The 12,584-nt window shown below is 46.1% G+C and overlaps 1 protein-coding gene across 9 annotated transcripts in view; it reads left to right on the top strand.

Moving 5' to 3' along the window:
- Positions 1–12,584, top strand: part of CLASP2 (cytoplasmic linker associated protein 2) — a 345,278-nt gene that overhangs the window by 181,829 nt on the left and 150,865 nt on the right. For all 9 annotated transcript variants that reach the window (XM_087713011.1, XM_087713007.1, XM_087713006.1 and 6 more), the window contains one exon: positions 2,250–2,385. In XM_087713011.1, coding sequence (XP_087569137.1) covers positions 2,250–2,385 — 136 coding nt within the window. The remainder of the gene's footprint in view (positions 1–2,249; positions 2,386–12,584) is intronic.

Raw genomic sequence — 12,584 nt, 5'->3', positions numbered from 1 at the left:
CACCCTCACCCCGCTTGGGGGTGGCCCACACACAAAGGTGTGAGTATGGGTTGAATTTGGCATTTTACCTTCCTGCTTTTTGCAAACTTTTGGCTGCACACAACAGAAGCAGCAGAAGCAGTAGAAGTCTTTCTCTTCCCCCAAACTTCACCACAAATGAGTGTTTGTGAGATTCGTTGCACTGCCGCAGCCCCTTGAAGACTGCAAGACTTGTTGTGCCATGCCCACGTGAATGGCAGAACTGTCGCGAGCTTCATATTGGCGCAACTGGCTTCCTGCTGCTAACGGACGGAAAGACTGCTGCTTTCATTGCGTGCAGCCAAAAGCAGAAGCAGCAGAGACCCTGGTCTTTTCTCTCTCCCCCAAACTCCATCAGAAATGAGTCTTTGTGAGACTCATTGTACCACCATAGCCACTTGGAGCAGAACCCTGAAAATCTTTTTGTGCCATTGCATGCCTGAACAGCAGCACCACCACAAGATTTGATGTACCGGCACAGCCATGAATGACCTAACGCCAGCTGTACCGGTATTGAAGCTCATGATGATGATGCCGTTTAGATATGCAATGCTACAACAAGCCTTGCAGGGTCCTGCTGCAAGAGGCTATGGTGGCACATCGAGTCTCACAAATACTCATTTGTGGCGGAGTTTGGGGGAGAGAAAGAAAGACTTCTGCTGCTTTTGTTGCATGCAGCCAAAAGTTTGCAAAAGTCAGAAAGATGAAATGCCAAACTCACACCTTGTGTATGTGCCGCCCCTGAGCAGGACGGGGCTGGAAAGGCCAGTGGAGGTGCCCTGCGCGGCCCTGCTCATATTCTAATTTAACATCATTTTCATGTAACCATAATTTTCTTTTCCCTTTATCTAGATTTATACATTGTGTGTGTGTGTGTGTTTCTGTTTGATCACCATCTATTCTCTATTTGCCATTCATTTTTATATTTCGTCCTTCTCCCTATTCATTCTTGACTCCATCCCTAGTTGTTTCTCTCTACACACTTTTTAAGTAACTCGTGCCCAATGCATTTAACTTTTTATTTTTCTAATACAGGTAGTCCTTGACTTACGACTATAATTGAGCTGCAAATTTCTGTTTCTAAGTGAGATAGTTAAGTGAGTTTTGCCCCACTTTGCAACCTTTTTTTCCACAGTTGTTAAGTCAATGGCTTCTCCATTGATTTTGTTTGCAAAAGGTCACAAAACAGGATCACATGACCTTGGGACACTGCAATCATAAATTTTGATCACATGATCATGAGGATGCTGCAATAGTCACAAGTGAAAAACTGTCATCTCATTTTTCCAGTGCGAATGTAAGTTTGAACAGTCACTAAATGAATTATTGTAAGTTAGGACTACCTATATATTACTACTTTAATAAAATGCACAGAAAAATGCTGTTAAATACAGCAATTTTCACTTCTCTTGACAAATACCCATTTCTTACAATACCTTGCTATTGCTGCATCTGAAATTACCAGCAATCTTCCAGGGCAATCTTCCACCTCATACATAGCATCTTTCAGTTCTCTTAAGAAAAGTATCACCATGCCATGGATTTCTAAAATAGGTCTACGTGTATCTACTATGACAAGGAATCTAGAATGAATGGCTGTAGTCCTTGACTTACAAGTATTCATTTAGTGATCTTTGAAAGTTACAACAGTACTGAAAAAAGTGACATGATCATTTTCCGCACTTATGACCATTGCAGCATCCACATGTTCACATGATCAAACTCTGGATGCTTGCCTACTGATTCACATTTATGACAATTGTAGTGCTTTAGAGTCATGTGATCACCTTTTGCAATCTTCTGACAAGTACAGTCAATGGGGAAGCCAGACTCATTTAACAACAGTGTTACTAGTTTAACAAGTGCAATGATTTAAGAAATATGGCAAGAAAAGTTGTAAAATGGGGCAAAACTCACTTAACAAATTTCTCACAGCAACATAATTTTTGGGCTCAATTGTGGTCGTAAGTCAAGGACTATACATATTATTTTTAAAAATTCCATCATTCATAGCTGGCTAGTTTTGGCTGGCTAGGGTTGGGGAAGGAAATTTGGATTAAGATATATGTTAATGAAATCCAGTAGAAAAGTTCTTAAAGGTATATATCACATAATGGCTTTTGGAAAATTAAATATTCTAGAAAGTGTTTTGTGATATGATGAATTGTTAAAAAAAATTATATTGGCGGTTGAATGAATTTTGATAATTTGCTTTATTTCATTCTGTGCAGCCATCTTTCTACAGTTCTGGGAAACAAATTTGACCATGGAGCAGAAGCCATTGTGCCTACTCTATTTAATCTGGTCCCTAATAGCGCCAAAGTAATGGCTACTTCTGGATGTGCAGCCATTAGATTTATTATCCGTGTGAGTATATTTCTATGTTACTTTAAAAAGCTACTGCCAATTAGGCATAAAACTAATAATCAAGCATTATTTTTAACAAAATAAACTCCACATTTGCCGTATGTAGACAATAATCTATTGCAGGGGTATCAAACTCGTTTTCATTGAGGGCCACATGAGGGTTGTGTTTGATCTTGGCCCAGAATGAGTGTGGCAGCATGACATCACTCATCTCAATGGTTGAAGCACCGGGCCTAAACAAAACAGAAGCTTACTTGCTCTAGAACCAAACAAAGGGTTTATTTAGGCCAAAATCATGGCACGCAATGAGTTGACGAAAAGTCCTTTTTAGCAAGTTCATAGAAAAGTCAGTAATGGAAGCATTCACCTTCCAGTGCTTTTTAGAGGCTTCTTCCAGCCCCTGGGCATGCCTCCACCTGGTAGCCAGACGTAGCTACTTACACAGTAAGTAGTTTCTTCTTGGTGGCAGCTCCAATGCTTTCAGCCTCGATCAGCTGTTCAATGGCTGATCGTCGGTGAGCTCCCTGGCTCACTGCCAATTAGCTAAGTCTCGCATGCCGGCACCAATGAACCGCTCAATGATCTGCTGTATGGTGCCCGGAAAATGGCTTCCTCCCATGCTGCCAGCCAGATATCCTCTGTGCTTGCTGCTGCTAGGGCTTGCCTGACACTCGCCCACCACCCAACTCCCCCCCCCCCAGGTATGGCAAACTCCAGAGTGGGATTTGACAGGCAGCTCCCCTCTACCAGGGTTGCACCTGGAAGACAGTAAAGCAGGCATTTCTTTAACAGATAATAAGCACACCTAGCCCTGGTTTGTGGGGATATTGCTTGTGGAACCTTTGGATTAGCTTGAATCAGCTTGTCTGAGCTTCCTATAGAACCTCTGGTTGATACCTGGGCTGCTTGTTGAGGAGCGGGGGGGGGGGGTAATAATGGCATGGACCACTTCTTTCCACTGGCTGTTACATTGTGGTATCTTGGATAAGGCATCCACCAGGAAGTCCTTCCCTGCTAGAATGTACTTCGGGGTAAACCTAAAACACTGGAAATATTGGGCCTACCAAACCTGTTTTGGGGACAGTCGATGTGGATTCTGGAGAATCTCAAGTTTCTTATGGTCTATCCATATCTTGAACCCCTCCCCGCTCCCCTCCAGGAAGTGCTGCCACATCATCAAAGCCCACTGAACAAAAGCTTCCTCCTAGATCAGCTACTGCCGTTCAGTCTCAGTGAGTTCATGACAGGTGTGCACACATGGTTGTAGTTGGCCTTGCTCATTCACCTGTAGAAGGATGGCACTGACGGCAACATCACTGGTGTCAGCCTGAATAACAAAGGGCCGTTAAGGGTCGAGGTGTTTATGGAAAGGCTGCTTGGCAAACAAAGCCTTCAGGGTTTTGAAAGCCCACTGGCAGTCCATGATCCACTGGAGTGGCTGGCTCAGTCAGGGTTTAGCCATCATGTGTTTCATTTTCAAAAGTCAATCAATGGTAAGGGTATCATGGCGAATGAAGGGATGAACTGCCGGTAGAAATTAGTGAAGCTTAGAAAGTTCTGTAGCTGCCTCTATGTTCTAGGTGCCTGCCACTCTAGGATGGCCTGCACCTTGGTGGGATCCATCTCCACCCTATGATTGGAAATGTAATACCACAGATAGCCCAGACGTATCTGGTGGAACTCATACTTTGAGAGTTTCACGTATAAGTTTGCTGGCAAAAGTTTCTGCAACACCCATCATACTAGCTGAGTGTGCTCAAACATGGTGCTGGTGTATATTAGAATGTCGATCAGGTACCCCTTTATATAAGTGCTCATGCAACACATCATTAATCAGTTGTATTAACACCACAGGGGTGCCCTGCAGCCCAAACAGGATCACCTAAAACTGATAACTCCCCAAGGGACAACTAAAGGCAGTTGTCAGAGTTCCAACAGATGCCCTAATTAAATCATGAATCTCAAGACCAAGCTTCAAGAGAAATCCAGTTATTTATTAGGAGCTTCATGGTGGCAGGTGGCGCCAGTTCTGACCTCAGTTGCATTTTGCCTCTGACACGATTTCCCCCATCCCCAAATATCTGTTCTCAGTCACATACCCCAATGAAGCAATTTTGCAGGTTGTAAAAGTCACTCCCTCCGGCCACTGTGGGTTTCCATGGAGACAACCTCGTATCAGTTGCAATGTGCCTTGTTTTGACTGAGATACCAGCTTCTTGATGCAGCTGTGAAGTTCGGTTTCCCATCCCCCTTGCCTATGGCAACTCAAGAGCAGGTCAGGGATGCTTTGCCAGTTGACATTCAGCTCCCCTCACCCCCTAAAGGTGACCTGTGCAAAACAAAGATAGTTTGAGTACAGGTATAGATTTTAGGGTTGTGATTCCCCCCCCCCCCCCCGGGCAGGCTTATTTGGGTTGTTTGCGTGGAATTTAGCTATGAGGCAGTCAGGCTGGATGTTTCTACTCTTTACCCAAGACACCTCTGATAAGGGATAGCCCTTCCACTTGATTAGATATTGGAACTGTCTCCTGTGCCACCTCGAGTTGAGAATTTGTTGTACTTCATCGTAGTTTTCCCCCCTATGATGACTGGGTAGTGGGACGCACAGGTTAGTGGTCCCAGGGTTGACCTGACCACAGGTTTTAAGAGGCTACTATGGAATACCAGGTGTATCTTCCCTAGCAATCAGGGCATTTCTAATAGTACCGTGGCCAGGTTGATGATCTTCAGTATGGGGAATGGCCCAAAGAACCTGGGTCCCAGCTTCTTACTAGGGAGTTTTAACTTCAAGTATTTTATGGAGAGGTAGACTTTTCCCTTCAGCTGGAATGGTCATTGTGGCTTGGTGTTTCTCTTCCTGTTTCTTATAGGTCTGTGCCATTTTAGCTAGCATCTTCTTGATGTTTTCCCATGCTGTTTTTAGTGTCAACACAGTCTGTCAAGCTAATTGAGGAGGGGGGGAATCCTTTGGGTATTCTGGCATTGGGACAAAGTCCATGCCACTGTAAGGTCTTTCCTCTCCAATTTTCCCAAGATAGCAGGAGTCTTGAAACTGCAGTTGTTCCAAAAGAAGCTTTTATTGAAAGGCTTGTGATAACAAGAGATCTAGCAAGAACTGAAGCTTCTCACTTAAAACCAGCTATTTAAAGCAATGCTAACCAAACCCCTACACACTACATCATTGCAAAGAAACAGAAACTTCATTTAGAGATTAACACGGTAATGTAGTAAACAGAAACAGAAACTTCATATACAGATCCCTCCATCCTTCCCCACTTCCTCCCACCAAAATGCCAATGTCCCTGTAGAAATATCTGGGACCTGACATGCACTCCCCCCTTAAAAACGTGAAGTCTACCTTAAAGAAAACAAAAGAGGGAAGAGGAGACAAAGGAAACATAAAATCAACAAAGTTTGTAAGGGTACAATTGATGAAATATACATAATAATTTAGGCCCATGCACATGTTTTTTGTGAACCCATTCATTGTGTGAAAAGAGGAGGTGTTTCCAAGCCACCAAGTATCAAGCAGTCCCATGGGATTTTCTAGAATCAAGAATTTTCTGAACCTCAAAATGTTGTTCATCCAATACCATAATAGGGGGCAGAAACAGGGTAGTAGTTGGACGAAGATCAGAGGTGACTTCAGACTTCAATAAGCTACAATGGAAAATGGGGTGGACTTGTCGTAATGAGTTAGGGAGTTGCCCCCATTGGTGCTTGGGTGAAAAGTTGAGCTAAGGCCCTTGGATGACCCAATGGACTGCAGGAACTCCCTCCAGAACTTAACCATGAACTGAACCCCTCTGTCTGAGATAATTCTTTGAGGTACTCCATGCAGGCGGTAGATGTGTTTCAGAAACAGTTTCGCCAGCTTGTGAGCTGAGGGTAGTCTGCTGAGGGGTATGAAGTGTGCTGTTTGGGGAACAGTCCTATTACAATTCAAATCACCATGTTTTCCCCACTTTTCAGCAACTCCACTAAAAAGTCCATTGCAATCTCCTCCCAGTGCCTCGTTGGCTCTGCTACCAGTTGCAGCAGTCCAGGAGGGGTTTCTGGTCATCTTTTCATTGTGGCGCAGATCGTGCAACTTTTCACATAATTGTCCACATCTTTTTTTATTTCGGGCCACCAGAACTGCCTCAGGGCTAAGTGTAAAGTTTTTAGGAATCCAAAGTGGCCTGCCGATTTGATGTCGTGGCTCCTCTGGAGAATTAGGGTGCGTAGGGATTCTGGGACATAGAGTTTTGTCCCCGTCCATGCAAGGTCATCTCTTTTTGTCAAGATGTGTTGGTTGTTTTGAAACCAGAGAGTCTGCTAGCAGTTCAGTTTTGAATCTCATGGTTAGGTCGCCTGCTAGTTGGTCGTGCCGGTCACTTGATTGTGCCGGCGTTGTCATCTGATGGTCACTTGGGTAGCTATTTGGCATCCACCACTTGCTCCCATTCACATTTGTACTGGGGCATACGGGAGAGGGTGTCAGCTAGAAAGGTCCTGAGAGCCTCTAGAATTTTGTGGTCAGTTCAGACTTTGAACAGTTTCTGGCCCCCTTCCAACAGGTGTCTTCAGGTTAGTAGTGCCCATCTCACTGCGAAAGCCTCCTTTTCCGATGCAGCCCCTCGTCTCTGTGTGTCTGTGAGCTTGCAGGAAGTGTAGGTGCAGGTTGTAAGTTTCCTTCACTGTTCCTTTAGAGTAGCACCGCTCTCACTGCCATGCCGCTGGCATCTGCTTGGATCACAAAGGGTTGCTCGGGGTCAGGATGCTTCAGCACCAGTTCCTTTGCAAACATTTCTTTTAGTGTCTCAAATGCCTTTTGGCAGGTTAGGTCCCACTGTATAGGTTGCCCTGGGTGAGGTTTTGTTCCTTGGCTCCCTGTCTTTAAGAGGTATATCTTGGGTTTGGCAATTTTCGCAAAGGAGGGAATGAATTGCCTATAGAAGTTGACGAACTCTAGGAAGCTTTGTAGCTGTCTGCGGGTGTGAGGTGGTTGCCAGCCTAGGACAGCTTGTACTTGGGCTGGGTCCATCTCTATTCCCTCATTTGACACTCGGTAGCCCAGGTAGTCTAGCCGTGCATGAGGGAATTCAGTTTTGATAGCTTGGTGTACAGGTTGGCTGCCAGAAGTTTTTCCAGTACCTGTCAGACCAGGGGAATGTGGTCATTCATGGTCTCTGTGTAGATGCGGATGTTATTCAGGTAGACGAGGACCCGCTTGTAGAGGTGCTTGTGCAGCACCTTGTTTATTAACTGCATGAACACTGCTGGCGCTCTCTGCAGTCCAAAAGGCATCAATTTGAATTGGAAGCTCCCTAGGTGGCAGTTGAACGCTGTTTTCCATTCAACTACTTCCCTGATTCGTATTAGGTAGTATGCTTCTCTGAGGTCTAGTTTGGTGAAGACTTTTCCCTTGGCTAGGTGAGATAGCATGTCCTTCATGAGGGGGAGTAGATATATTTTGTGTATTCACACTGCATTAATTCCTCTAAAGTCCACACACAGTCTCACAGTTCTGTCTTTTTTTTCTTTAAAGAGGACTGGCGCCACAAACCGTGGCTTGCTCGATGAACCTCGTGCTAGGTTTTTGTCTATGTATTTGCACATTTCTTGCATTTCCTGGGGTGTCATGGCATACAGTTTGGGTTTGGGTAGTTTTGCCCCAGGGATGATTTTGATGGTGCAATTTGCTTCACGGTGGGGAGGGGGCGGAATGTTGCACTTGGTCTCGCTGATTACTTCTGCAAGGTCCTGATTTTCCCCTGGGATCTGTTCGGTCTCTGGGATTTTGTCAGATGTGGCTTCCAGATGTTCTGTTGGGCTCTTTTGGGGGGGTTCCCTGCTTCGGTGGTGTTTCCGTTTGCTGGCGTGGAAAGGGGTTGGGGCCCCTTTTCCATCCTAAGTCTGTGGGTACCCCCTTGCCACCCACTTGTCTAGCCAGGAGAGTCCCAGTATGACCGTATCTGTCATTTTGGGGCTATTATGAATTGAATTATTTCCCAGTGATCCACTAGCTCTAGTCTCACTGGTTCAGTCAGGTGGGTGGCATAGGCTCCCCCCACTAGGGACCCATTGATCTGTTTGAACCGGATTGGGTGGGACAGTCTTTTTGGTCTGATCCCCAGTTTCAGGACTGTGGTCAAGTTGATCAAGCATCTAGTGCAGCCTGAGTCTATTGGGGCTTGAAAATTCCCCTGGCTTCCTGTTTTTGGGGCTGTGAGGCACATTGAAAAAGGAAAAGTGAATTGGTCCTCTCACCATTCGGTCGTTTTCGCCCTTGTCATCACTGTCATCACCTTCTGGTGACTGGTTGTTGTTGCCTGAGGTTGCCCCTTTGTCTGGGTGGGGAGGAATCTCTGCAGCCTGGAGGGCCTTCCGGGATGCATTGGTGGTCTGTTTATGGCCCCGTTCCAGTCGTGTCCTGGGTGGTGGCTGTGGCCTTGGTATCGGGGTTGGGGCTGTGCATTCAGATGCCATCTGGCCCACCCCTCTGCATCTATAGCATTTCAGTGGACTTCGAGGGGGGGATTGGTTTTGGGGCCCACTATGTTGCTGTGGGTCCCCGTCAGCCCAGCTTTTTCAGGTTGAGTTGACCTCTCTTTCGTGTTCGGTGCTTTCTCATGTTGTTAGCGCACAATCCGCTATCAACTTTTATTGCTACTTGAAACCATTCAGAGAGTCGGTTTGGGATGTTGTGTTAGGCAGTTATTTGGACAATCCGCTGGTCCAGACTTGTTTTGAAAGATATACTAACAGTCACTCTGGTAAAGGGGGTAACCTTCAAATGACTCTCCTGAATTTGCGGATGTGCTCTTTGATGGGGTGGCCCTTCTGCTTTAGGTTGCTGAGCTCATCTTCCTCATGTAAGTCCTCCTCCATCTCCTCAAATCTGACCTCTATCAGTCAAAGGAAGTCATCTACGCCTTGCAGTTGGGAGGCTCTACTCTTGTGGAGGGCTGCTAGCCATTCTCTTGTTTTGTCCCTCTAGTTCTTCTGCAATAGTATTCATTATGGCTCTGGGGGATGAGTAGAGATGTCCATAGCATTCCAGGTGGATCTCAGCTAAGTCAAGAAATAGGGTTAACTGGTCTGAGTCCCCATCAAACTTTCCTCTGAACCGGGGTGGTTCAATCAGCACTGCCCTTCCTTCCTACTGTCAGCCTCTGTATGCTTACATATGATATGTCTGAAGACACCCCTCAGTTCTAGTTGGGAGGGTGGGGGGAGATTGCCCTGGGCAGCCTGCCTGCTACATGGAAGAGACACTGGTTTCATTTTCCTTCTAATGGGTGGAGAAGGGGGGCTGCATTCCCATGTGCTCCTCTTCACCTCAAGAGGATCCACTGCTCCTCCTCTCTCTTTTGGCCTGCATAATGGCCTTTCTTCACAGAGAGTGGCCCAGTCAAATTCCTCTCTCCATTGCTCTATGGAACTTCCCAAGGGCTCCATCGGGGGCTTTGGGGCCCTGGATTGATTCCAGTCCAGCACCTCCTCCACTCTTCCTAGCTCGCTCAGGGCCTTTCCCTTTTTCTGGGCATAGGGATGGGGTGGGGGCTCAGCTTTAGCTGTTTTAGAGGTTGAATACTCATCTCCTCTTGCTTCGCCCATCTTGGCTTTGATGTCTGAAGTCAGACTACACTCAGATTGTAATCAGGCTCTCTTTGGATAGTTGGCCTTTTGCCATGGTCTTCTGAGTTCCCTCCAGGCACCACCGATATTTAAAAGCAATATTTGACTGTCTGTCAAGTTTCCTGACGATGCCGTAATTGATTCATAATAATCGAGCCAATGTTTTAATGCAAAAACCAGTGATTTATTAATAGCTTCATTAAGCAAGATTTATTCGCGGTCAAATCTTTGCTTTATTTTATTTGCTTCTGAACTTTACCCCTGTTCCTTCCCTCTCCTCAGTCTGTGTCATAAATCATGTTATCCAATAGATACACCCCTCCCAACCCAGCAGCAGTAATCTGAGATCCCGACAGTATGCATGGAAGGCACTCCCACTAATTCTGTCCCCATGACAACATGGAGAGTTGACACTGTCCTTCTCCCAGAATAGAATGGGGGTGGCCACCTTGGGTGTTAGCGGTTCAATGAACCCACGCTCAAGGATTTTGTCTATGAACTGCCGCAATTCATCCAGTTCCCAGGGAGTCATACTGCAAAGTTTTCACTTAGGTAGTTTGGCCCCCAGTAAAATCTTGATGGCACAATCCATAGACCTATGGGGGTGGGAGTTCATCTGAGTCCGCTTTGTTTAAACATTCATCAAATCTCGGTGTTTCCTGGGACGCCCAATTGGGGTCCATTCACCACAGCTACCTCCTCACTCTGTGATATTTCAGTCTGATGGGGTTCCTCGTTCCGAATTAATTCATCATTAGGGAATTGGAGGGTCCCCTCTGTCCAGTTCCCTTTTGGATTCCACTTCTTTAACCAGGTTAGCACCAGAACTAGGGCCCAGTCCATCCCTGGTGTCACAATGAAAGCAATGGTTTTGGAGTGATTTATCATTGTTATTTTGAGTGGTTCAGTGGCATATATGTGGCCAGGGCACCCCCTTTAATGGGCCCATCAAATTGGCAGAATGAGACTGGGGTTTTTAGTGGCCTTAATGGAATGCCCAGTTCCCTGACCAGAGGCGGGCTTATTAGGTTTCTCGTGCACCCCGAATCTAGCAATGCTTTAAGTCCCCCTGTTACCAGAATTAACAGTTCTATGGGGGTTGTAAAGGGTTCGACAACCCCACTCACCAAAGGGTCTTTCTAGTTGCTCTACAACTATCTTGGTTCCTCCACCAGAGTGGTCGGAGTTCCTTGAACCATAATTGATTTTGGTGAGAAGTCAACGACTGCATGGGTCTTCAGTGTGCTATCTTTGGAACGCGGTGCTTCTCTCCCTTTTGGGTGGACATTCTCACACAGCACTCATTTGCACGGTGACCTTTCTTCCCACAATGGAAGCAGGTGGCTGAGCAGATCCTTCTAGAGCCAGAGTGACAACCCTGACTTTGGTGCCTTCTGTAGGGATATCCCTCCCATACTGCTACATGTAGGTCAGTACGTGTGGGAGGAAAAATCCCAGTTGCTGGGGATTCATGTCGGGCACAGAGCAGTAATTTTCCTTGACTATTTTTTTTATCATAGCACTGCTTCCACTGCCACGTCGCTGGCATCTGCTTGATGATGAAGAGTTTTTTGGGGTGCAGATGCTAGAGCACCGGTTCTTTTGCAAAAAATCTTTTTAGTGTTTTGAATGCCTTTTTGCAGTTTAGATCCCACTGCAGGGGGTTTCCCGGGTGGGGCTTTGCCCCGGGGCTTTCCGTCTTGAGGAGATCTGTTGTAGGTTTGGCAATCTTCACGAAGGAAGGGATGATTTGCCTGTAAAAGTTTCTGAATCCTAGGAAATGTTGTAGTTGTCTGCAGATACAAGGGAGTTGCCAGCCTAGGACTGCTTGTACTTTGACTCTAATCCCTGGTTTTAGGATCATGGCTAAGTTAATCAGGCATCTAGTGCAGCCTGAGTCTATTAGAGCTTGAACAGTGCCCTGGGTCCCTGTCTTTGGGGCTGTGAGGCATATAGGAGAACAAAGGTCTGATTGGTTCATTCGCCATTGGATCATCATCTCCCATCCCTCGACATCTCTAGCATTTCAACTGGCTTTGTGGGATATTAGGGCTGGCTGTGTTGCTGAGATCTCTTGTCGGCCAGATGGTCTCTGCTCTGGTTGGTCTCTCTCATTGGTATCCGATTCTTCCGCATGTCGTTTGTGCACAATCCGCAGTCAACTTTTATGGCCATTCGGAACCACTCAGAGAGTCAGTTTGGAATGTCCTGGTAGGTAGTTACCTGGCAATTTGCTTGTCCAGGCTCATTCTGAAAAAGTGAACCAATAGTCATCCTGGCAAAGAGTCCCCATGACTCTTCTAAATTTACAGATGTGTTCCTTAATGGGTCACCCCCTTTGCTTTAGGTTTCAAAGTTCATCCTCTGCGTATGGATCCTCCTCCACCTCCTCAAATCTGACTTCTAGCTCTTGAAGCTTTTCGCCGATGTCTTGCAGTTGGTGGGCTCTCCTCTTATGGAGGGCTGCTAGCCATTCCTTTGCTTCTCTCTCTATCCCCCTGGCAATGGTATCCACCATGGCTCTGTGGAATGGGTAGACATGGCCATAACACTCTAGGTGGACTAGCAGAGTCAAG

This window comes from Thamnophis sirtalis, unplaced genomic scaffold, assembly GCF_051295495.1.
Source record: "Thamnophis sirtalis isolate CommonGarterSnake01/CBP01778 unplaced genomic scaffold, rThaSir2_p1.2 scaffold_4, whole genome shotgun sequence".
NCBI lineage: Eukaryota > Metazoa > Chordata > Lepidosauria > Squamata > Natricidae > Thamnophis > Thamnophis sirtalis.
This window is presented reverse-complemented; position numbering and strand designations above follow the sequence as displayed.